This window comes from Neopelma chrysocephalum, unplaced genomic scaffold (genome assembly GCF_003984885.1).
Source record: "Neopelma chrysocephalum unplaced genomic scaffold, ASM398488v2 Primary Assembly neopelma1_96942, whole genome shotgun sequence".
Lineage (NCBI taxonomy): Eukaryota > Metazoa > Chordata > Aves > Passeriformes > Pipridae > Neopelma > Neopelma chrysocephalum.
In genome coordinates, this window is record NW_020925585.1 from 991,335 (window position 1) to 1,017,235 (window position 25,901).

Here is a 25,901-nt window from a genome sequence, read left to right on the forward strand (position 1 = left end):
TTGAATAGATTTTTTTCAGTTTCTTACTCCGAATTTTTAAACCTTGAAAGACATCTAAATCTTATTTGGAGACATACTAAAAGTAATAGGCTGAGCTTAAGAATAGAATAAAAATGTAAATAGAGTATATTTCACCTCACAGTCATGGTGAACAAGCTATGCAGCACTGCTATTTTGTTTTGTATGGAAAAGGGAAACATTGATATGCTGCAAAATGTCCCGTTATCCTGAAACCTAAAAATGCTATCCAACCTGGTAAAAGACAATCAAGTTACTATCACTTTTAGTAACGGTAATTTTGTAGCTGTATTGGTCTCAAAATACATCTTTTACTAAAACAGCAGATAACTTTTTCTGATTTGAAAATGGGAAAGCTTGGCTGTTCCTTTTCTATCTATTTCTATACATCTAAGAAGAGATATTGACTTTTTTTTTTTTTAATTCTTGCTCTTAAATCTCCTCTGTTTGATAACTTCTTTGCTACTTGCAATGAGAAACTTGGGGTTCCTGAGGTTCAACACTAATTTAGTTCTCCTGAGTGGGAGATTTACCAGGTCTCACTCAAAGCACTGAGGCATGAAATGTTCTCAGATGTTGGCAGGTACGAGGGGTATTCTCTCCTGACTCAGCAGTCCCCATCTCTCAGGATAGAGCTCTCCACAATTTATGACATTGTGAGCTTAGGCAATACAACTAAAATTATGCATTGTACTCTACATGTTTTCAAGAGACATGTATTTCTGTTTACCTATTTACAACTTCCTGGAAATAAATATGGCGACCAGTGACAAGTGGTGTCCCCCAGCAGCCAGTGCTGGGGCTGATACTGTTCAACATCTTTGTTGGTGATGTGGACAGCGAGATTGAGGGCACCCTCAGGAATTTCACCAGCAACACCAAGCTGAGTGGTGCAGTCAACATGCTGGAGGGAAGGGATGCTGTCCAGAGGGACCTGGACAGGCTTGAGAGGCAGCCTGTGCGAAACTCATGAAGTTCTACAAAGCGAAGTGCAAGGTCCTACATCTGATGGGGAGAGGAAAGAGGAGAGGAAGGGGATGGAGACTAAGAAAAAGGTGGGAAGGGGATGGGGGAAGGGGAGGGGATGGGAAAGGGCAAGGGGATGAGGAAGGAGATGGGGAGAGCGATGGGGAAGGGGAAGGGAAAGAGGAAGGAGAGGAGGTAGAGGATGGGGAAGGAGGTAGGGATGGGGAAGGGGATGGAGATAGGGAAGGGAATGGGGAAGCGGATGGGGAAGGGTTGAGGAGAGAGGAAGGGATGGGGAGGGTGATGGGGAAGGGAAAGGGGTTGGGAGAAGAACGGGGATGGACAGAGGAAGGGACGGAGAGACCGCCGCTCCCGCCCCCGCCCCCCCGGTCACGTGCCGTCGGTGGCGGTGGGGCGGTCACGTGACGCGGGGGCCGGGCAGCACGGGAAGATGGCGGCGGAGCGGGAGCCGCCGCCGCTGGGGGAGGCGAGGCCAGCCGACCTCGAAGAGCTGGAGGATGGCGAGGACCTCTTCACTAGCACCGTGTCCACCCTGGAGGTGAGGAGAGACCGCCCACCGCCGCGCGCCCCGAGCCTCGCAGCCGGGTCGGCGCCCGCCGGGCCCTCCCGTCCCGTCCCCTCCCGTCCCGTCCCGTCCCCTCCCTGTCAGCCCGCTGGTCCCTCGCCCCTGCCCGTGCCCCCCGCCCCGCCGCAGCCCCTCACCGACCAGGTCTTCCGCTCGTGTCCCGGGAGCGGCCGCTCGACGCGTCCCTCCCGGCGCGGGGATCCCCTCGGGGCTCCTCCCGCCGAAAGAAATCCACAACTCTTGTCTCGGAGTGCCGCTGTCCCGGGCCGCCGCTTTCCCTCCTCTTAGCCCCTTCTTGCGCTGCCGGGGTGACAAATATTCCCACCTTTCCTCTTTCCAATTTCGCTGGTCTGTGCGTGTCCGTCCCCTCCCTCCCACCTTGGACTTTGAGGGGATTAATACCACCCCATTTTCTTTGTTTGGCCTCTTTCCGAGACTTCACCCTCTTCCAGTTCGCGAAAATTTGCAAAAACTTATTTCTCTCTGAGGTTTGTTCCACGGGAGTCGGCTCAGTTCTTGTCTGCAGCGGCTGCTGGGACCTGCTGGAGAAGGAGCATAAGGAGACATGAGAAATGCTTTCTGTGTTCATCCCTTATAGTGGGAGCTTTCCCTGGCGAGTTGTTGTGGTCACGTCTCCCCTGTGTGTTTTGCCATTATCTTCTGGAAGAACTTTGGTTTTTCCTGTACACAGTTACCCATTTAAAAAGAAAATCTTTCTGTTCCTCTTTTCCTGAAGAGTTTTCTGTCCCTGACCTTTACAGTAATGGGATCAGTATATGTTTCTTTGTTTTTACTCTGGCTGTTGCCTGTCCTTAACAAAAAAAAGCCCACTGTACAAAGAGGCTTTTAAATGGATTTGAAAGTCACTTGCCTTCTCTCAAGCAACTGTCTTTTTTTCTTTCTTTTTATAGATGCATAATATGTGCATTGATAGAAAAAGATCTGTGGAAAAGTGCTGTAAAGGAATAGGAAATGATGTGAACCTGCAGTTGCATGAGTAGACTTCTGTGCATCTCTGTGTGACATTGTGTATTGCTGGAGTCTTGTGTGCACTGAGAAAGACTGTAGTGTAACATTAACAACATCTTCATTCACGTGGTCTAGAATTAAAGCTGCAGGAGATAAGAAAAATTTAGTGTCTGAATCACAGTAACAAGGAGAAGTCCTCATCCTAATGATTCAAAAGTTACTGAAAACTCTTCTAACTGCAAAAACTGGCAAAGAAACACTTTGTATCAGTTGTTTTGGCTGACAGTTCCACTTTTCTGCTGTGTTTGTCTACACAGTCGGTTTGGAAGACAGTCCTTAATAGAAAGGGGAAGCCTCTTTGCTTGAAGAGAAGCTTTTAAAAAACTGTGTCAGTAAAGCTTTTTTTGACATCTAGTCAGCTACAGCATTTGGGTAAGTGCCTTAACCATGTGATTTTTTCCGGCAAATTTGTAAGAGTCATGAAAATTGACTTTAGGCTTCTCACTAGCTTGAACGTGGATTGATGAATGCAGTTTATAGGGTACTACAGTCCACAGAATAATGATTATCTCATGATGTGGGCCTAGTTAAACTTCTGTCTTGAGTGTTACTTTAATCTGGTAAATATTCATAAAGCAGCTGATCATAAATGGCAGTGGGAGTTCTGTTGTAACAAGAGAATCACGCTTTTTGTAGTTGATCCTGTATTTGTTTGCTGATACCAGAGGTGAGAGTGTGGCAAAAGAGAGTGAGATCCAAAGCCAGCTTACATGAAGGCTGTGGTACTTTGAAAGGGTTCCCAACTGGTTCATCTTGAAGCTGTCCATTTGCTTTTAGCGTGATTTTATGTAATGGAAAAATACATGGAGAACTTGAAAATTATCAGTAAGCAGTAGATGTGGTAATCTATCAAGGATGTCATTTAGGGCAGGGTGTATAATCTTATTGCCAGTTTATTGGTGTATGTCAAAGATCTGCAATATATATTTGGTTTTTGCATAGGAAGCAAAACAGTAGATAACCACAGATGGCATTAATGATATTTATTCAATTTAACAGTGGCAATTATTGAGGAAGCAGTAAAGGCCCCATTGGAATATCTGAGAGGAAAATACTAAGTCCTTCAATACTGTACGGTACCTTTGTAGAAACTTGAGTTTGTATTCAAGATTAATTGGTGTAATTCTACTGGAAATGTGTGTCTCATTGCTTGATGTTAAATCCAGGCTGTAATGGAAGCATGTAGACATTGCTCCTACGTGGCCGCTTACTTTCTGCTGGAAGTAGAACTGTCCTGCTGTTGAATCTGTTCTCTCTGCCCATACTGTGAGCTCCTGTAACCCCATTTCAGACAATGAGCTGTGTTAACCTGAACAACTATAATATGACTGTCACCTTTTGTCAGCCTACTGTATTTTGACTGAAGGAGGCTAGGTAGGATTCAGACAAGTAGTTGAACTAGTTTGAGGTGGACCCTACTATTAAGAGGAGGGAGGATGTCCAAACATTTAGAGCTATAATTTCAGTGAGCAGAAAATGTGAGAACTTGTTCTTATTTCTTCATAAGTCAGAGCTATAAGATGGCTTGTTATAACCCTTGTAAATTGGAACGGGTCCCTGGGCCTCTCACCAGAAACTTGTTTCCAAGAAAACAAGGCAGGATCCAGACTGTTCTGCATACCTGGATGTCCTGGCCATTTGGTATATTGGTTATTGAATGCTTCACTTAATTTTCAGCTCATTCAGAAATTTTCAGCTCATTCAGCTCCACCAGTCATTCAGAAATTTCACAGGCATGTACATTTCAGGAAATGGACATGTTTGTGACATTTTGTGAATCCTTGGCATCAAGTAAGTTTAAAATTTCTAAACAGCTATGCTGTTTGTCTGTGTCTGGGCCTTGAGCTTTTATGTTAGTCTCATCTTCCATTTCTTGTCTGATATGCAGATTTTCGCTACACTAACTACTAATTCCTTTGACAGACATTTTATTCAGCCATTTGAGCTGTACTTTGTGGAGATAAAAAGGCGAAGTTGGGATCCTATCTTTTAGCTTGCATATGTAGAAGACTGTAAGTGGAATAGCTTAATATGCTGATGGGTGCTTTTTTGGTTTTTATGGTGATGCATGCATGGGTGCTTTTTTGGTTTTTGAGAGCCTGAATAGCACTCTCTGACCCACTAGCTGTGCAAAATCATCAGATTATTCAGAATTATTTAGTCCAGTTTCTGATATGTTCAGAGCTATGTCTTGCTGGGTTTTCGTAGTTCCCTGAGGGCTATGTGTTTTGAAGAGAAAAAACTAAATTTAATTGCAAAACTCTTAAAAACAAGCTGATGCAGTGTTCAGACCATGAATAATTTTTAATAAGTTTTTACATGTTGTCTTTTTCGTATAAAGTCCCAAATGTTTCTGAAGATATTTAACTCCATCCTTAATTTATCTTATCTGAGAATGACAGCTGTTTTTTGAAAATACCAAAGAGCCACAGAAAGATTAATAAACCAGGAGATACCTTAGTCATCTGTCAGCTTGTTGCAGTTTAATTCCATCTGGCAGCTGAGCCCCACACACTCACTGACTCCCGCCAGCAGGATGGGAGAGAAGATTGGAAGGGTAAAAGTTAGAAGATGGGTAGGTAGAGATGAAGGGAATTTAAGGGGTATAGTAAAAGCTGCATACACAAACAATATAATTAATTCATTCACCCCTTCCTGTGGGCAGGCCTGTGTTCAGCCATCTCCAGGAAGACACTTCATCACATCTAATGGTGACTTAGTGAGACAAATGCTGTAACTCCAGACATCCTCTGCATCCTCCTTCTTCTTATGCCTTTTATGGCTGAGCACAGTGTTACAGGGTGGGATATCCCTCTGGTCAGTTGGGACCAGGTGTCCCACCTGTGTCCCCTCACTATTTCTTGTGGACTCTCAGCCTGCTTGTTGACAGGGCAGTGAGTAATAGAGAAAGCCTTCACGCTGCCTAAGCAAAGTTCAACCATAACTGAAACATCAAGGCTGCATGGTCACACTGTTTTAGTTGCAGGTCCAAACCATGGAACTCTACAACCCATTATGAAAAAATTAATTCTATGCTAGCCAAAACTAGTACACAGCTGAAAATTCACTTTATCCATAAATCATCTGCAAAATTAAACTTTAGTATCTACTATTCTTAAGAACTTAACATTTATAACAAATGCAAATTTATTATGTAAAAAATTATTATTATTAAACAAATAATACACAGACAGAATATCAGTTTCACTGGAAATATTCCTATAAAAGTCACTTCTAGACTTTTTATCTTGTATACAAATTATACCAGCTGCATGAATAAGCTTTGCTTCATGAGCTTTCTGAGGTGCCCTTAAGGTCTATTTGAGTCCTCTCCTTTTGCAAGTATTCTCATATGAAATTTGGAGAAAGCTGTCTGTAACTGCTATACTAACTACAGCTGTGAAGCCTGGTGTAGTGCAGAATTATTGGTGTTCTTTAACGATGCCACTGGACAGGATCTTTCCCAGTTCAGCAACAGAAAGATACACGTATTTATAACCATTCTTAGGAGGAATCTGTTTCTTTTTTAGAAGTGGGAATAGCTCTGTATTGACCTCTGGTTAACTTGTTGCTTTAGGCCTGTAAATATTTGGTATTTCATATTATGCCATAGGTTGATCAGGTTTAAGTGTTCAAGGTGAATTTTTTTCCTGATAGGATTTCATTTTGTGATTAGAAACCAGGTATAATCAAAAGGTAACCATCAGCAACTAAAATGGCTACCTCAGATAAAACTGAGAAGATAGGTTGAGGGAATAGCTTGAAGGTGTGAATATTCTCCAAGGGCTCTTTTCCACCATTCATTAATCAGGAGCACAATGAAGTGATAAAGCAGAAAGCTCTCTGCTTATGTGCAACAAGTGGAAGGCTTTTGTTCCCTGTGCCTGGCTGTATTAGAGCTGTTTTTTGTGGCAGTGAATTGACAACCACAAACTTATGGGCCATTCTGCATCTGTGGTATTGTGAGGCACCCACTGTGTCCTAAACCTCAGATCTATCAAAATGTAGGTGGGTTGCTGTTCAAAGTTGAGTAGCATCAAAACAGGTTTGGAAGGAGTATCTATAATGTTTTTGTGAAAAACTGCTTTTGCTGATAACACTTTAAAGTTCTTGAACCTCACAGAGAAATCAAACATTTCCGTGCTCTGCTGTTTTGCTGAATTACAAGATCTTGAACTTGCAGCTCTACACAGCACTGCTGGAGAGACACACCATTTCTTCTGAAATATGCTACTTCTGAGTTCTGATACAACTTAAAACCTTTGACTATTACATGTAACACATACTGTCTATACTATCAGTTGTAAAACACTGAAGCATGTCAAGCACTGTGGTTTTCTTAAATTTCCTAGTGCATTTCATCTAAATTACTACAAGTCTTATGATACAACTTAAGGAGTTGTATATCCTTATGATGCTTCACAGAGTCTTCACAGAGTGGACAAATACACCTTTACTACCCCAGAGCACTCTATTTCCTGAGGAGTCAATTTGGCATTCATTTAGTATGAGATAAGAAGTGTTCATGTGACTAGTGGATTGGTTCCTTGCAGGGTTCTAAACTCTTCTACCTATGTTCATTTCCAAGCGTTCTTTCTCTGACGTTCTTTCCAGGCTCTAGGGCAAAATCCAAGAATTTGAGAGACTGCTCCTTTTGTTTGTTTGTTTATTGGTTTCCCCATATTATATGTGGGGTTCTTAGAGAGGGGCAGCGTTTGGCAAAGGGAGGGAGATATGACCTCTTCTGTCACTTGAATGGAGCAGTTCATTGTTGCAACCATAATCTGGCTGTGTTGGCTTTGGGTAACATGAATTTTCTTCACAGTGGCTGATAATGGGGTTGTGTTTTGGATTTGTGCTGAACACAGGGTTGATAAAGTAGAGATGTTTTTGTCATTGCTGAGCAGGGCTTACACAGAGCCAAGGCTGCTGCTGCTTTCCATATTGCCACACTGGTGAGGAAGTTGAGGGGGCATGGGAGGTTGGGAGGACACCCAGCTGGGACAGGTGACCCAAACCGATCCAAAGGAATATCCCATACCAAATGATATAATGCTCAGGATATAAAGTGGGGGGAAGACTGAAGAAGGGGGGATATTTGGAGTGATCGTGTTTGTCTTCCCAAGAAACTGCTACACATGACGGGGCCCTGCTCTCCTAGAGAAGTTAAACACTTGCCTGCCCATGGGAAGCAGTGAATTAATTCCTTGTTTTGCTTTGCTTGTATGTATAGCTTTTGTTTTCTTTATTAAACTGTCTTTATCTCAACCCATGAGTTTTCTGGCTTTTGCCCTTCCAATTCTCTTTCTGATCCTCTTCCCGATCCTGCTGGTGCGAGAGTGAGTGAGCATCTGTGTGGGGCTTGGTGGCTTTCTGGGATTAAACTACTACACTGATTTAGGGATTATAAATTTTCTGGTATTCTTTAATTTGCTTGTAGCTTCCTTGTGTCTTCATCAGGGAAAACCTTTCCAGGTCAATCTTGATTTCATACTTCATTTTTCCTTTGAAAAACTATTCTGTACTGTGTCTGAATTTGCCTGGCAGGATTTTTACTATTTCTGCTTACTTTTTCTGTACTAGAATTTCAGGTGTTCGAAGTCTGGATAGATATGAGGGTCAGGACATACACTACTTTTGGAGAGGCAGTTATAAGGAAGGCCTGTTTGTTAAAACTGTTGCCCCTGCTGCATTTATGAATGTGAAAATACAATCTGGACAGACTTTTTCAGTGACATTTCCATATTTTTCAGTCTTTTTAAAAATCTTTTTAGTCTGTGGTGTTTGTTGAAGTATATAGTGAAACATTTATGAACTTTTTTGAGTACTGGTTCTGAGCTTAAGTTATGACAACTTTATGCAAAAACTAGGAAGCAAGTAGTGGTACAGTTTACAGATGCTCCTTAAAATGCATATAGTCATGAATAAAGATGCTGTTGTTGAAACCTCTCTAGCTAACTATCCTGGGTGAAGTTGTCAGAAGTTAGTCTTGCGAATTTTCTATTACTGGCAGTAAACAGAGTAGATACTTATTCAAGGAAGATTTTCTAAGTGAAACACTGACTTCAGTTAGGTGTGTATTTGTTTTGTAAGCAAGAGATACATTTGATGGCCCGGCTTCAATATTGCTTTAATTTTCCTAAGTGTCTTCAACAGAGCAAGTTCTCGTCTTCAGTGAATTGAAAGAACTGTATCTATGGCAAGCCTTGTTTCCATGTACAGTACTACATGACTCTCTGTGGTAGTAATCCGTTAGCAAAGCTCCAGGCAGCCTTTAATTATTTGGATGGCATTAATGCATTTTTTCAGTCTCTGAAAAACTGGTACAAAGCACTTGGAGAGTTCTTTATTCATCTTTGGCTATGTACAAATCCAGATTTAAATCCAAGTCTTTCCAGAAGGAACTTAATAATGAAATTACATTTGGTGATACTAATAAACTTATTCTAGATATTTTGGTAGCAGCTTTTGCTTCATGTTAATTAAACCTGAGGAAACTTGTGACTCTTTTTTTCTCTTGGACAAAGAAATTGAGAGCTGTTGACTAACTCATATCTTTTGTTCATTGTTCCTGTGCTGGAAGTGGGAAATGGAAATAGCTGACAGGGTTTCCTTTCTGTACCTCTTGTCTTGTTTCTTTGCAATAAAAAAATGTTTGTTGCAATAATTCTTATATACTGACACATGACAACTGGTTATCTGCTAATTATTTTACTTTTTTTTTTTTTTAATAAAAGTCAAGTCCTTCATCTCCAGAGCCAGCAAGTCTTCCTGCAGAAGACCGGAGCACAAACTCCAATGGTCCAAAGCCAGCAGAAATCATGCTGGATGGTGACAGAGAAGACCTCTTTGCTGGTAATTACCATTTTCTTGTAATATGCCTGCACAAAGTCTTTTGCCCTTGGACTGAAAGAAATTTGGTTTTCTAAGAGGGAGAGTTGAAACCTTGTAAGTAGTTTGACAGTGTTGTACAGGTTTTTTCTTGTGGTACATTAGCTAAGTTTGTTTACTAAATGCAAGTTTTTCAGGGATGTGTATTGTCAGTGTGTAATGTGGGAGTGTTTAGCTGTTCTACTGACAGTAATAATAGTACTTACAATTCTGTGATTAAAAATGTTCAAACCTGTGTGAAAAAACATGACTTATGTTGCATTCTTGTTTTTTACTTTTTACTATACATAAGCTGTCCCAGTCTTTGTTCCAATTACAAAGACAGATAACTCAAAAAATAATGCCAACTGGAGGGTATTTCCTTCGTTTTAAAACTCTTGTTTTAATGAAAAAGTAGCAAACTGGCACATGGGACCAGTCCTATCATTTCAGTAGTGTATGTTTATCTCTCTGGCAGTTGATAGTACTGAAAGTTCTGATAAGTAATCTAAGATTGTACATTTCTAAGGCTTCATTACTCAATTGCTACTTTGGTGTTTTTGACTCTCCTAACATGGGTTATTGTTGCTGTCAGTTACAGATGTAGGAGCATTAACTATTCAAGAAAGGAGGTGTAATATTTGGAATCTATCATGCGTGTCAAAAGATGGTTCTGAATGTTGCATCTCATTACTAGTATTTTCCGTATGGCTACATATTGAGTGAGTCAGCTGGCAGTCTGCTTTGAATATAGTCCTCATCTCATCTTCATTGATTACCTGATGTACTCATTTGAGAAGAAACTTCATAGCCCTTAGTTCTGGGCTGTTTTGTATAAATACTTGTATACACATGCTCATTACCTCTGTTCTAAACTTCCTAAATTTGTATTTCCATATATTTGAAATTATGTTTGCTCATGACACTATTAGAATGTATTCACTAGTTTACTAACTCTCTGAAAGTGTTTCAAAAGAAAAAAGGAATAAAGGAATTGAGGGGTAATCTTACTTTTTTTTGTATTTATTTTACCTTATCTTGTGACTTATAAAGACCATCCATTCTTTAGCAATGAAGCTTTCTAGTACTAGTTAGTAATTTGCTTCAGTATATAAAGCCAGCTTTTTATAACCATAGAGCCATCTGGAATGTATATTTTAGTAAAGCTAGTTCTCCTTTGGATAATATTAAGAAAAAAAGGTGGCTGTAGTAAATATTGAGGGGAACCAGACAGAATGAACAAATGTTTGCAGCCAGATTGTTTCAACTGAAATGAATGCTGTGAGAAAAACACACAGAAAAACTGATTTAATGAATTTGAGCTTTGCTATGTAGGACATTCTCTGAAATGCTTGCAGCACTGAACTGAAGGCATCTAACATACAGCACATCTAACACAGCTGAGACTCTCAAAGAGAGGAAAAAACAAGTGTGATTTATGAAGCCTGAGACAGAATATGACATTTTTCACGATTTCCTATTCTAAGCAGGAAGTTTGTGTAGTGCAGTTGAGCCCAGGTGATGAACTTCTGTCTTTGTATCACTGTCATTCTGAAATGACATTCAGAAGAACTATGTCTAATTTGTGTTCCAGTGTTGGGCACTCACAAGTATAACTGTTTTTTCTTTCTTAGGACTGTTTTGCTAGACAATATAGAAAAAATGTGAGAAATGCAATCATGCTGGAAGCAAGAAAATAGGTATCTCGTATTGCCTAAGTCTGGCTTTCTGTGAAAGCGGGACTTAATTTAAAAGTGAGTGTGACTGGTTTTTTTCTTTGACATGTTGAAATTCCAGAGAAACCTATCTTGGCACAGCTTATAGGAACACTTAACTGGAGGGAAGAAAATGAAGCTCCACAGCTTTGTAACTTCTGTTGTTCCTTCATATTGAATTCCTAGACACTATAAAATCTAGGTAAAGAAAATCCTTTGTTGCTCCTGAAAGGAGGGACAGTCATGCTTAGGGGTCAGAAATAATTCTAGTCTTTAGACTTACTTATAAAGAGATGCAATAGTATGCCTCTCCAGCTGTTGTAGACTTTAAAAATATTTTTCGTTATTCCACCTAATAATGCAACCTAATGGGAAAGGAGAAGAAGGAGAACAAATTTTCTGTGCTGCTTTAATTCAGTATAGAACCTGGGATTTTTTTGGCTTTTTTGATTATATTTAAACCCCCTTTGCTGTTATATTTCTGTTGCAGCTACAGGATAGTGTGTGCAACAAAATGGTTTAGATACTCATTACCTTGTCTCTAGTGACTCATAAGTGAACTATTAAAGCTAGGTTTCAAAGGTGGAAGAAATGAGTTTTGGAGCTGTCATCAGAGACCAGTAAAGTTTGCTGCTGCACTGTGGTTCTTGGTTCTGTAACAAAGCAAATTGTCTTGCTAGACCCAGTTAAGCAATTTCACTCTTAGAATAAAAGTCAGTTGATTATTTAGAAAAAAAAGACTTACTCATTCTTACCTTGTAGAGCTCTTATATGCAGAGGACATAATGGTCAGTGCTCCAGATGAAGTAGTATTAGGTGTATGTTGAGGGATTTTGGGACATATCTTAAAACTTGGCTGTCTGTAAGTTGCTATTACACAGTGAAGAACTTGTTATCGAACTAGTCTTCCAAAATGTTGACCCAAAGTTCAGTGTATAACTGCACAAATATGCCATGGAGAGGGCATAGCTGTCTGTGCCTTCTGCCTCTAGTGCTCCTGGATGGTGCACAGATCTGTGAAGTTATGGCAGTACTCTGTCACCTTCTTCGGAAAAGTGGAAAATTATAATTTTGCCTCTCCCCTCTTCTGGTAAAAGGTTACTATCTTTGTTAGTTTGTTTTTTCAGCTCTGAAAGGTGTTTGGGAATGGATCAAGTTATGCAAGTATCTAGCTACTCTGTCCTTGGGAAAAGTCAGTGTGGTGGGGTCTGGGGTGATGATTGTTTTTATTGGTTTTTTTGTTGTATTCCTTTTTTTTTCCCTTTGGGTTGTGATAAGTTTGTCTTAGGCTTTTTTCCTGGTAGTTGAGACAGAAAAGGAGACGATGATTCTGTGGACCAGGCAAGGCATGTACTTTAGGCCCATCTGAGCAGGAAAGCTTGTAGCTGATGGTGTCTGTCAGGCTGTTGTGTGATTTGTCTGAAACGAAGAGTGTGGTGCAAATGCTTTGCTGCTAGTTGTTCTGTTCTAGCTTTCTTCTGCAAGAAACATGCACAAAAGCGTGTGAACCTACAGTTTTGAAGTCAGAATTTGGTCTTAGTAATATCTGACTGTTCTGTTAAAACTCTCTTCTCATTAAGGTCATGCTTAGTACTCATAGTATAACAATAAGGGTCGTGGGATGTGACTTAGCTGTAGTAGTTCTTACAGTCAGTTCCATTTGGTTTTGTGTCTGAAATATACTTGGTGTCCAATACACTTGGAGAAGCCTTTTTTTACTAGCTTGTCAGCTGTTCTAGACAATCGTTTCTGCTTATGTTTTCTTCCAAATTTGTGTTCACATGAGCAAGCTTTTAAAGATGATAAGCCAATTTAAACATTCAAGCTATGTCAGAATGTTAGAACTGTGACTAGTAAAAATAACTTGGGGCTGAAATGAGCTGCTAGTGAGGAATTGCAAACTTGCACTTTCTAAGATGATGTTTGACAAATACTGGTGGTGAAAAATAAAGAAACGAGAGCTGTCTAATGCTGAGATTCAGCCCCATGCTCGAACATTGATAGAAACTTGATGTAGTTGGGGGTAGAATGTTAAGTAAACATACATACTTGTCTTCTACAGCAGAATGAGATGTTTTCATGTGCTTTTGGCGCTAAGCAATTTGACAGTGATCCATAACAAAGACTGTTTATGGATTATAAAGTATGTATTTATGTGTATCAGTCTTACAGCATTAGCTTGGTGGGAGTGCTTAATATGTGCTCATAGCTCCCATAGCTGATAAAACTGTTGGATCTCAATGTTTTTCATCCAGAAGTTGGGCAGAGCAGTTGCTTACCTCTCTTTAAGCAAGAACATATGCTTTTAAGAAGTACACTGAAAAGAAGACATCAAGATTTCATCTTCCATGCTAATACTGACACTAAATATTTAAAAAATAAACCTAACAAAAACTGCACACACACACACAACCCCGAAAAACCCCCTCAAAACAACAAAAAAACCACACCACAAAACCACAACCTCATATTAAGTTTTCAGGAGAAGGTCTAAAATGAACAGATCAAGTAAATGTTTCTTCAAGTGCCATAGTTTCTACTCTGAAACCTGACAAATTAATATTTCCATGAAAGAAAACCAAACCTGCAAAACAAGCACATGAATTGTCAACAAAACTTTTTAATCTAGACCACGTCATCTGGTTTCTCCAAGTGAAGGAATGTATGCAAGAAGCATAAATGTCAGAGTTCATCAGAACAAACCTATTTCTTGGGAAATAGATGTTCAGCTTATGTACTACTCAAAAGGCTGCTTTTCTGAGGGGGTAAAAATAGCTAGAAGTAGGAGCCTGCTGTTGTTATTTAAAATTAATACTTCTTTTCCCTTTCAGAACTGTCTAATACTTCTGTTTCAGACAACAACTTTGTCCCTGTCCTGCTCTGTCCCATCATCCCCTTCCATGACTTTTCCATTCCATGCTTCTAGTTTTATATAATGTCTGGGAGGCACACAGACTTGGAGTTGAGAGGTAGCAAAGAGGGAGGATAGCATAAATTCTCCTTTCTTCCTAAAATAACTGATTTACTGCCATCAAACAAACAGATACTATTTTCTCTGGGTGAGTTCCTCCAGTAAAATAGAAAAAAAAGGTTAGTAGGCAGCAGCTATAAAAATGTGCTCCTGCTTAACCAACCTGAGGTCCCGTAGCCTTAGAAAAACTGGTGTGGACAAACTCTAATGTTGTTGGTCCTACTGAAAGGAAACCTCCTTGCCTGTCCAACTGCTGGCTCTTGCCATTTTCTCTTTTGTGTAAATAATGTACCAGCTTAGCAGTAGCTTCAGCTATCTGCTGAACAGAAACAGGGCTCTATTCCTGGTTGGAATTCTTTTGATGCACAACCTGGATCGCTTTATGAGTGTGTGGATACAAGTCTGAAGAAGAGTGCTTGGGAAGGAGTGCTGCTGTTTCATCTGATAGCAGTGCTGCTTTGTTACATTAAATTCACAGTTTTTTCATTAAGTCATACTTTACAGTAACAGGATTGTGTTCTCAGGTAGTGTAAGCAAGAAATCTGTGTGCTTTGAATTGTTTAATGACTTGTTTTATAAACCTGTCTAAAATTTGAAGTACAGAGAAGTATATAGTGATGATTAATGGTTTGTTTCCCACACATGTGCTGGAATATAGCTGGTGATAGGAAAAAAAAGGGAGAATTGAAGTGTAATTGCTTTATTTTATAAATATTTTATATTTTACATTATATCATGTATATAACATGCTGCGTTACATATGGATGTATATATTTTTCTGATAAAAGTTTCTGTGAAATAGTCATTTGTATAACAATATGTTGAATGCTGTTAGCCACAAAGGAGAGAACTGCCTCTTTACCATGTTGAAATGTTGTACCAATCTAAAAGCTTTTTTTGCAACAGCTTCATCATGACTTCCTACCTGCTCTTAGGTTTTGAATTAAAATTCTTCATTGATTTAAGATGCAATGTCCTCCCTATGGCATTTGAGGAAAGGTAGCATCAGCAGATGCTTTAGGTCCTCAATATTTAGCAGTAAGAATAAAGCAATGCTAGGAAAATAAATGTTTTCAAAGAAAGGCTTTAGATATTCTTTGTTCATATTAAAAATGGAAAATATAGAAAGGTGCTTGCTTTTAAGTTTAGTTTGAAAATGCTATGAAAATCTATAATTGGAAATTAGGAAAAGCATTGCCAGCAGGTTCAGGGAAGTGATCATTCCCCTTGGCTCAGCCTTGCTGAGGCCACACTTGGAGTGCTGAATGCAGGTTTGAGCTACCCAAATGCAAGGGAGACCTGGACAGAGAGGAGTGACTCTGGTGCAGGGCCATGAAGATGATTGAGGCTGTGAAGTGTATGGCATAAGAGTTGAGTTTGAGAGAGATAGAGCTGTTTCCACCTGGAATGGGGGGGATCCTGCAATGTGTAAATACCTGATGGTAGGAAATGGAGGAGGGAGCCAGACTTCTCAGTGGTGCCCACTGACAGGACAGGAGACAACAGCTACGCACTGAAATATGGATAATATGCAAGAAAAACAAACTCTAGGGTTTTTTTTTTGAGGGGGTAGGTTCTCTATCCTTGCAGGTCATCAAAACCCACCTGGACATGTTCCAGTCCACCCTGCTTTAGCTGATTCTGCTCAAATAGAGGAGTTAGATTAGATAATCTTGGAAGTCCTTTCCAAACTCAGCAATTCTGTGATATACTCCAAAACAAAATGATGATAGGAAGCTTTGGCAGCCTCAGGCCAGAATGAGTATCTGCTTCAGACCAGAGTAAGGCATATTAACCTTGAAGGTTTTTTTTTTCAATTTATTTTGGTCTTTGGTATCAAACACAGTCATTTAGGCACACAGTTGTCATCATCCCCGAAACAGAGAAGTGTGATTTTGTTGATTTATGAAAATTATCAAAGATTAGCAAAACTAGTGCTACAGTAGAGTGGGAAACACAATTGCCTAACAGAATATCTCTAAGTGATAGCAGGGATAAAGTTGAGTGGTTTTGATATATGGGTTATGAGAGATCATAATATTTCTTTTTCAGTAATAAATTATATGTCTCATTGGATGCTATTTCCACTTCTATTTTTATATTGCTAATAGGCAATATAAAATACAGGCACTTTTGGAGAAGGAAACAATCCTATGTAATACAAAAATGGGACTTTTTTACATGCAATAAAACTATCCCACAAATTTTAAAGTAGATCTGATCTTTAAAACTCCTTTTAACTGTTAAGTAAGGACTCGTTATATTAATTTTATTCACAAGGCTTTAAAAAGTTGGGAAGAAAGCGTATTTTCTTTTGAAAATTCAGTGAGTTATGTAAGCAGAAGTTGCAAACTTAGGTCTTTTCCAAACTGCAGAATAAACCTTTTTTTGTAACCTAGTGTACTTTGAAGTGGATCTGTTGTAATGCCTTGGCAAGTACTTGGTAAGTACTTGCCACAGGAAGTCTAGCTTGTAAAAAGATTTGAGATCAATTAGAAAGTCAGTCTTGGTATCAAATGACTGTCCTGTGGTCCATGTTATCTTTTAAGGAACTAGAATTCTTGAAAATGCTTATCCAGTAAGAACCACAGCATTGTTAATTTGTTTGAATTAGAACAGAAATTTCTTTATACCCAGGAAGTGTGTGGTTTGCCAGTGGTCAAAACCAGTAAGTGCAGGAAAGTGCAAACAAAAAGCCAAGGTTTACATCCTCTTTAAAGATGGGTGAACTGTCCATAGTGTGAAGAAAGTACTCAGTTTTTAGTGAACTGTTTTAAGCCCCAGAGAGACTAGAGACTAAAGATAGTCTTACTAGTAAGAATGTCTCACCTGCTAATATTGCTGTTTGTGGTAAGGTTGTGGTAAGGTTTGGCAGTGCTGGGGGTGTTGTGTGGTTGTGTAACTTCATTCAATACTTCATTCAATACTTCATTCATGGTCTGCTCAGTTATCAGCCTGTATGACTAAATCAGCTGTTGTTCAGCGAAACAGTGATGAAAAAGAGCTGTGGTAAAAAAAAAAATTCTTTAGTTTTCACAATATCTCATGCAGAAATAAATGAATTGTGACTTGTGACTGCTTTAAAAGACTTGTTACCAAACAGTATACAAAAAAAAAAAACCCAACCAACCAACCAAAAAAAGCAGTATTAATCTTACTTTAACCCATTCTGCACTACAAGCTCAAATGTCTCCTCTGCTGTGTATTGAAAGAAATTATCCTGCACAAATGAATGCTATTTACAGATCAACTTCTATCATCATTTAGTGTGTGTGTTTTTTGTTTTTTGATGCTTATCCATCTCTGTTTCACAAGAACTTCATTGCTAACTCAAAATATTTACCTACTCAAAATGTTTATCTAGAAGCAACAGAAGAAGTTTCATTGGACAGTCCGGAGAGGGATCCAATACTTTCACCAGAACCTACTCCTGCAATCACTCCTGTAACACCTACTACGTTAGTAGCTCCCAGAATGGAATCAAAAAGCATAACAGCCCCGGTGATTTTTGATAGATCCAGAGAAGAGGTATGCAGTAAACTTCTAAATTATGGAAATGTCTTCCATGGCATTTTAAGTTTTTCCTTCTATTGAAATGCCAGTTCCTCAATGTTGCCTCATAGCATCATTCTTTGTTAAGGACAGGAATGTAAAAGAAAATCTATTCTGTTTATTTTGCATATGAAGTTTATTGTGAATTCGATTCATGAAAATACCATAAGAATTCACTGCTTAGATAATTATATTGGAGATCTCTAGTGTGAGGAGTAAGAAGTTCTCTTCCTTCAGAACAGATATTTTAAAAGTATGTGTAGGAATAAGCTATGAGCTTGATACATGAGAAATGTTAATAACATAAAATAACTCCTACTAGCCTGTTACAGGTTTGAACTTGGATTTCTGAAGCTGTTTTTAGTGGGGAAATGGAAGAAGCAGTTTTTAGCATTATCCTGCATAGTAACATGCAGCTGAGGATAATGGTAGTTTAAATGTTGCTGTGTACATTTGGTGTTTCAGTCAAAGCATTGGAGCTGCTGAATGCCATTCATTTTGGAGAGTTCTCTTACTGGACAGTGGCTTTGCTAAATGAGTTTACTAACAAGACCTACCTGTGACTCGATGATGGCTGCTTCTCCAGATATCACAGGATGGCATTTGATTCTGATTTTGCCCCCTTCGGCCCTAGTAACTGTCCCTTCTGCCATGGCATTTCTTAAGATCTCTCATTTTTATCAAATATATGTGTATTACATGAAAGATTATGAAATTCTGGGAGATTAGAACTCAGACAAGTATCAGAAAATTTTTGATCTGTTGCATTTCCCTTCCCAAGCTCTTCTGCTACAGATACCATTAATGAAAAGGAATGCCTGTCCTTAGGTTAGAGGCACATAGAAACATTGCAAATGAGAGTGGTTGTGAACCACAGTATCATTGTAGGTCATACAATGAATGTATCCCTAAGTTAAATATTTACTAAAATTTTTTAGACCAGCAACTTCTGAGTCTGCCATACTAAGAACTTTTTTATGAGGCCTTAAAACTAAAATTGTAGAACCATTTAGGTTGGAAAAGACCTTTAAAATCACTGAGTCCAACTGTAAACCTGGCACTGCCAAGTTCATCACATGAAGTTAGTTGCAGTCACAGTGTTAGAAATTATAGTAACATTGGACACTGGAAGTGTTTTTTGACTATACAAACATACCAACTTTTTCTCTTCCTTCCTCTATACTCTTATCCTTGTAACCATGTATATAAGATGAGTGCATGTTACCTTTCTAAATGTGGCAAATCTTTTTCCTAGATTGAAGAGGAAGCAAATGGAGATTTGTTTGATATAGAAATCAATGTATCAGACCCGGAGAAAGTTGGTAAGTTCCTTGAGCCTAGCATTTCAGACTGTCTTATTCTCTGAGGACTATTCTTAAATTTCAGCATGACTTCTTCACTTGTCTTTTGGCAGTTTTTAGTATCTAAATGGAAAACTATTTAATGTATATTTTGGAATAAAAAGTGTATGGCGGGATAACCATACCTTGCCCTGGGATAAGTATCTTAATTTTCTTACAGGAGATGGCATGAATGCTTATATGGCATACAGAGTAACAACAAAGGTAACTAGTGCAACAAATACTTGTAGATAACTTTGTGTCATAGCTGAAATGGATCAGTAATTCATAACATTTTTTTTTTTAAGACATCACTATCAATGTTCCACAAAAATGAGTTCTCTGTTAAAAGAAGATTCAGTGATTTTCTTGGCTTGCACAGCAAATTAGCAACGAAGTACATGCATATTGGTTATATTGTGCCTCCAGCTCCAGAAAAAAGTATTGTAGGTAAGTGCAGTTCCTGTAAGGTGACACTTAAGTATTGTAATACAAATTACTTTACTGGACAAATACTGCTTAGTGATGCTCAGCTGGTCCAAATGTTCTTCATGCTCTGTATTTTTAAACAGTTCAGGTTAAAATAGAAATATATGTAATGGCCTTTTCCCAGCTCAGACCAGTGTTGATAATAAGAAGGACGTATGTCTTACTACATGGCCTTGAATTTCTTATCTATGATTCTTTCTTTGCTGTTGCCCTTCAAAAGCTGATTAGTCTATCTAAACAAAGATGTTAAAAAAATTATTTTTAGCTCGAGCTGTTATCAATTGCCTGCAGCATACAGAGCTTCATACATATTCCACCTTCTAATACTGTCTGTTTCTTTTTATCATGGTGAATGCAAAACCTCTCATTAATTAATGCATTAAAACAACTTCAGTTTTATGATCTATAAGTAGTAGAAGTTCTTCCAAAATAACTAAGCATTTAAAAAAGTAAAACCTGTTGAAGTATTTTGTGTTACTCATAAATAGGTGATTTGACTCTAGAATGTTGTTTGATATGTATAGAATAGCAAGATTTCTTTTTCATTAATTTAGTCTGTAAAGCCAACCAGAGCAGCAGCTTTTCACATAAGCAGCAGTAGGCAGACTGAGTAGATGTAGGCAGCAGAAGGCTTGGGAAATTAAGGATTTTACCTCTTTGGGAAAGCATTTTATGGACACTTCTGTGGACTGCATTTTGAAGTCTGTGAGACTGAAAATTTTACCTGAATTTTTGGTAGTTCTTGAAAGAAATATGTGATTCTGTAATAACCAGTTTATCGTATAACAAAAATAAGTTTAACTCCAAATGCAAACGAGGCTTTTAAAGAGTGTCATTTTTGATCACATCCTTTGGATGATACAACATTTAAGGCATTTATGACAGTGTGCATTTACATGGAAATGTAGTGCTTGCATCACAGTCAGAATCACCTGTAAGACAAAGCTTAGACTGGATTTCAGGTACCACTTGAACAAAACTAGCATTAAAATTGAATACGCCTGGAAATCTGTAAAAAGGTTTACTGCAGTGTAAGCAAGTACTGGCTGCTGCTTCAAATTCTTGTATAGAGACTTTTTAAAGCTTATAGGTAGGTTGGGAAAACTCACAGATTCTGCAGGACATTTCTAAAGAGTATGAGACTCTCTCTTTAAAGTTGAACTTCACTGCATGGGTCTTAGTTCTGTTCAAAAGCATGTAGTCAATACATTTCTAAGCACTGGAGCAGGCTGCCCAGGGAGATCATGGAGTTTTCCTCTCTGGAGACATTCAAAACCCACCTGAACACGTTCCTGTGTAACCTGCTTTAGGTGACCCTGCAGCAGGATTGCACTAGATGATCTCAAGAGGTCCCTTCCAACCTAATAATTCTGTGATTCTGTAACTCTGGAGAAAAGAAGGGATCGATTCTAGAGTGTTTTAAAATAACTCATCTTTAAGTAGGGAGCTGACAAAGCAGCTGAAAGTTGATATATAGTGTTTACATCACACATGTTTATTTTTAAAGTCTTAATACATAATGGCGTACGTTCCGTGTTATGCAGTGCCTATTGTACAAAAGTCCTTGGTGTGTTCATTCTGTTAAAATGTTGATAACACATGGAATTTTAAGCTCCAACTTCATTTTGGTGATGAGTGGGAGGGGCTGGAATTTTAGATCTTAGCTATTTTCAAGTGATGAATTACTGACTGTGGAACAAAGGATAAAAATGAGTCAATGGTGAGTTAGAGTTGGGCATTCATCCAAACCGCTTCATTACTTACATACGCATGTGTGAAAGTAACTTTTTTTTCTTTTTTAAAGAAAATAATCTGTTAAGTCATGGACCTTTTCTGTGAAGGATTTACATGGGTGCTTGGGCTAGAGAATCAGCCTTTACACTTGCATTTAAATATGCAAGAAAGAAACCTGGCATGAACTGTCAATATCACAGGTTAAGGGTTCCTCATACCGGTCATTTGATTATATATTCGTTTTTTTCCCTATGAACTTCTGTACAAGCTTCAAAGGTGAAGGATCTTTTGTATTAAACACAGAATTTCTTGCTTTCTGCAGTGAAATATTAATGTATAGTAATACTCTAATGCAAAAAGGTGAGGTATGTGAATTACCTCAACTTTGTTTGAATACTTTAATCCTTCTACTTTAAGACATACTTGATTTTACAGATAAGTTTGTGGATTTACAGTTACATTACACTATTTAGTATGCCTTTGAAAAAAATGCCTATCAGATTTATTTTCATTATATTGCAGAGAAAGGAAAAGCTAAGGCTCCACAGAGAGGTTAAAGGTTCTTCCTTGTTTCTGTAAGGATGCTATTTGTCCCTTCCATGGGTTACTGTGCGAAGCTTGTAAAGCCAGAAGGGAGATGGGACAAGGAACAATACTGGGAGCTGTTGACCTGGCAGGTCACAAGAGTACATATTCAGAATCTCAGATGTAGACCTTTTAGTTGGAGAAGCACAAAACTAACAGGTCAGAACTACACTACAGCTAGTAATAAGATGTCCAGACTGTATCATAAAATACTGCATTTTAGGAAATAAGAATAATTGTGAATGTCCAGTGTTTCATGGTGTTTTTAATAGGGATTCAGGTTGCTAAACTCTCTTGAGTTTAGGTCTTTAGCATGAAAATAGTGACCTCACTCTGGCAGTTTTAGAGTTCTTCTGATGCTGAGATTGAGTGTATTTCCCATACCATTACACATCAATAGCTGGCTCCCCATCATAGTTTTTTGGCCATTCTTGTCTTGGTCAGAGGAAGCACTGTAAAACTGCATACATTTTATTCTGCTGATTTCATTCTTCATTCAGTTTGTAGTTGTTTAGAATTTTCAGATTTTGTTAGCTTTCCTGAGTTGACTGAAAAATTACTAGTTTTAGAACTTGGAAAAATAGTAGAATGAAAATATTGGTCGTAAGCTTACCAATGAATAGGCTTTCAACCCAAGATTTATTTTTCTATTCTGCTTTATATGGTTAACTGTTTTCTTCTTCAGAACATGAGTTACCAGTTAGACTCTGATTGGCATTTAAATTGTCTTCATAAATGCAAATTAACCTAGTTTTCCACAACTGTTAGTCACGATTAATATGTTACATGAAATTATATATTTCACAGAGCTGCTTCCACAAAACCATGTAACATGAAGTGTTGATGTTTTGTTTTTTTCTGTTCCTATGTAGTGTTTTCCATTGTAATTTGAATTAAATATATAAACTTAGGTGAGCTTTATCTTCTAATCACAGCAGTTATGTTAATGATTTAATTAAAATCAATATGATGCCATTTTCTTCAAGGCATGACCAAGGTTAAAGTAGGCAAAGAAGATTCTTCATCTACTGAATTTGTAGAGAAAAGAAGAGCTGCTCTAGAAAGGTAATGTCTGTATCTAAGTAAAATTTATTTAGGCTCAGAATTACTTGTAGTGTACTACGTAGGCTCTGTAATTGGAATATGGGCCATCTGTACTTAGATGAATTCTGAAGGCTGTATACAGTTGTCGAATTTTTTGTGTAGAAATTGAATAATCCCCATTAATAACAGGAAATGTAGGCTTATTGGTAGAAAAGATTATGGATAACTTGTTTCAACTTAAGATTGTACAGATTCAGTAGGTAAAATTATCTTTATCAGCTTATTTAGACATTTGTGGTTGAAGGAATTAAGGCACTTACAGCAGCGTATCTGTTCTATAGCAAACCGACTGTTGGGCAGGGAAATGAGTGAAAGAGTCACTTGAAAGTCAAATGGCCTCCTGATTACATACATTGATGACATTGATGTGACTAGCTGGATTTTGGCCTAAGAAATATGTCTTGGCCTAAGATATCTGTCACCCAGTGCTGGCATACAGCTGATACTGTTCAAGTATCTTGATCATGGAAAGGTCCTGTCCCTGGTATACTGCCACATTAACTTGTACTTGTACTTGATACTGAGTATGGAACAGGGAAAGAAAAGCTGAGCAATCTAGTGTGTAAAATAGTTGCACTGCAATCCTTACCTTCTGTAGGAAGAAAAATAAGGATCTGGTGGTCATACCTAATGGAGGATAGATAACAAATTACACTTTGTATCTAAGCAGCAATGAAAAAAACCTACTCCAAGGAGTTGCATTGATTTTTACTTTTGTATGTGTGTGCATCAGTCCTTTAGAACTAAATGTATTAATGACAATAGTCTATCCAGCATATAAGTAGTTCATACCTGGATCATGATCAAGTCACTTGTCCAAGATGTCCTTTAAATACCAGAATTACCTGTAACAAAAAGCCTGTCACTATACATTTTTTTTCTGGTGTAAATTGGATGTTATTAAAGGAGGAGGTTTTTATTCAGCTGTTGAAAGTACGAAGTATAATATTTTACTGCTGTGCAATATACAGTTATGGTAGGTCCCACGTTAAGGACTTTCTGTTTTAAAGGAACTGTTATAAACCAATGCCTGACCTTTAGTGTGTTATGCTCTGGTATGGAGTGCATGGCACGGTATTATTTTCAGTCACACACATTATATTTGTTTTGTTCTCTGATATTTTAATTTTTAAAATCATAGGTATCTACAACGAACAGTAAAGCATCCAACCTTGCTACAGGATCCAGATTTAAGGCAGTTCTTGGAAAGTTCTGAGGTATTTCAGTTCTTTTAATTTCTCCTATTTGTTTCTAGATATAGTAACCTACTTAAATAATGGTGTGCCTCTGGCTCTCATAAAACTAAGTGATAGTGACAAAAAGCTGTTTGCTGTACAGTGACTTTTCAAGTGAGTTGGTCTGTCCAGTTCTGAGTGAAACTTGTCATATGTGGTGGAAGTCTATAATTGATGTTACTGATTGTTAATTAAGATCAAGAATTAAGCTGGCTTGGAAGCAGCTCTCTTGCCTCCAGGAGTTCAGTGTGAGCTGTATTGGTAGGATAATGTGAGAATGCTAGCAATGCTGCTGGCCAGGCTGGGTGTTTTGTGAATAGAGGACGTCAGTCCTCTGTACTATCAATCTGGCGCCTTTCACGATATTAAGTGTATTGTTAAAGATACATGATATCTCTTTATAAATATGCATAGTGGTTTCACTGTAATACTGAACTGTCTTTTGACTAATGTCAGTATCTTAGTTATACTAATAAGTCACAGATGCCTCACTACTGATAAAAGCATCAATAGATAACTTACAGTGGGTTTGTCAATGCTGCTGATGGACAAAACATCATATAAAGGGTAGATGGTCTGATAAGGGGGGCCACCTTGTATGGCATATGGCATATTCAATCTAGCCTGAGTAATAATATCAGTTAAATTTAAAGTTTGTTAACTTACCTCCAAGGATTTCTCAGTACCTATGCAGATAACACAGTTCTCATGATACACTTCAGGTAGGTTTTGAAATCCACCCTATATTGAAAAGCAAAAAGTCATCAACCTTTTATAATCAGCACATAGTGCATGTCTTGCGTTACAGATAAATGTTTTACAACATTTCTTTTTTCTAATTTGTTGTAAATCTAAGCTTTTCTGTTCCTGTAGTGGCAGTTTGTTCTTTGTAGCACAGAGGTGGCTAGTTAGGACATCTGGCTAGTTCATAACAGCTTTGGACAAGTGGGTTGTTTGTTCCATTTAAATGTAAAGTTGTAGAAGAAAAGTAAATAGTCTATATTTTTAAGTTTTCCTCTTGAGAATGTAAAAGTAGTAAATCTGAGGAATTAGATTCCACTATATTGAAACACATAGGAGCAAAGAAAACACTATATCCTTTTCTTTCCCCCTTGTGCCCAGTTAAACCTCCATCCTTTTAACCAGTCTGTTTGCCCTTATTTGTCATTCAATTCCAGCTGCCGAGAGCGGTTAACACCCAGGCTCTGAGTGGAGCAGGAATATTGAGGATGGTGAACAAGGCTGCCGACGCTGTCAACAAAATGACAATCAAGATGAATGAATCGGATGCAGTAAGAGCTGATTTTTCGGCTTGAATAATGAGACGAATTAATGAGCCTCAACAATTGCATTTTAAAGCTGTAGAAGTGGAAAATGGGTTATTAATTTGCTTATTGGCTTGAATTCTTAGCTGTATAAGTTGACCACCCTGGCAGTACCTGGATAATTTGCTTCCTTAGAACCAGAAATGTTGTTGGTAATCTAATTTGTAATGCTTGACTCTTTCATCTTTTGTCAGTGGTTTGAAGAAAAACAGCAGCAATTTGAGAATCTGGATCAGCAACTTAGGAAACTTCATGCCAGTGTTGAAGCATTAGTCTGCCACAGAAAAGGTAACTTAACTTTTATGTGACTGCGTGAACTTTAGGAAATGATGATGAAACAAGAGCTTAGCATGTGAGAGCTCTTAACTAATTAATAGAGATA

The 25,901-nt window shown here is 38.3% G+C and overlaps 1 protein-coding gene across 2 annotated transcripts in view; it reads left to right on the forward strand.

Moving 5' to 3' along the window:
* The first annotated feature begins 1,397 nt into the window (after window positions 1-1,397).
* SNX2 (sorting nexin 2) overlaps window positions 1,398-25,901 on the forward strand; it is a 31,860-nt gene continuing 7,356 nt past the window's right edge. Inside the window, exons 1-10 of one of the 2 annotated variants that reach the window (XM_027670874.1) lie at window positions 1,398-1,543; window positions 9,337-9,454; window positions 17,520-17,683; window positions 18,963-19,029; window positions 19,229-19,272; window positions 19,356-19,497; window positions 22,842-22,920; window positions 24,101-24,176; window positions 25,373-25,486; window positions 25,714-25,807. In XM_027670874.1, coding sequence (XP_027526675.1) covers window positions 1,436-1,543; window positions 9,337-9,454; window positions 17,520-17,683; window positions 18,963-19,029; window positions 19,229-19,272; window positions 19,356-19,497; window positions 22,842-22,920; window positions 24,101-24,176; window positions 25,373-25,486; window positions 25,714-25,807 — 1,006 coding nt within the window. In that variant the 5' untranslated portion in view covers window positions 1,398-1,435. The remainder of the gene's footprint in view (window positions 1,544-9,336; window positions 9,455-17,519; window positions 17,684-18,962; window positions 19,030-19,228; window positions 19,273-19,355; window positions 19,498-22,841; window positions 22,921-24,100; window positions 24,177-25,372; window positions 25,487-25,713; window positions 25,808-25,901) is intronic. The other variant, XM_027670875.1, reaches the window with a different exon arrangement.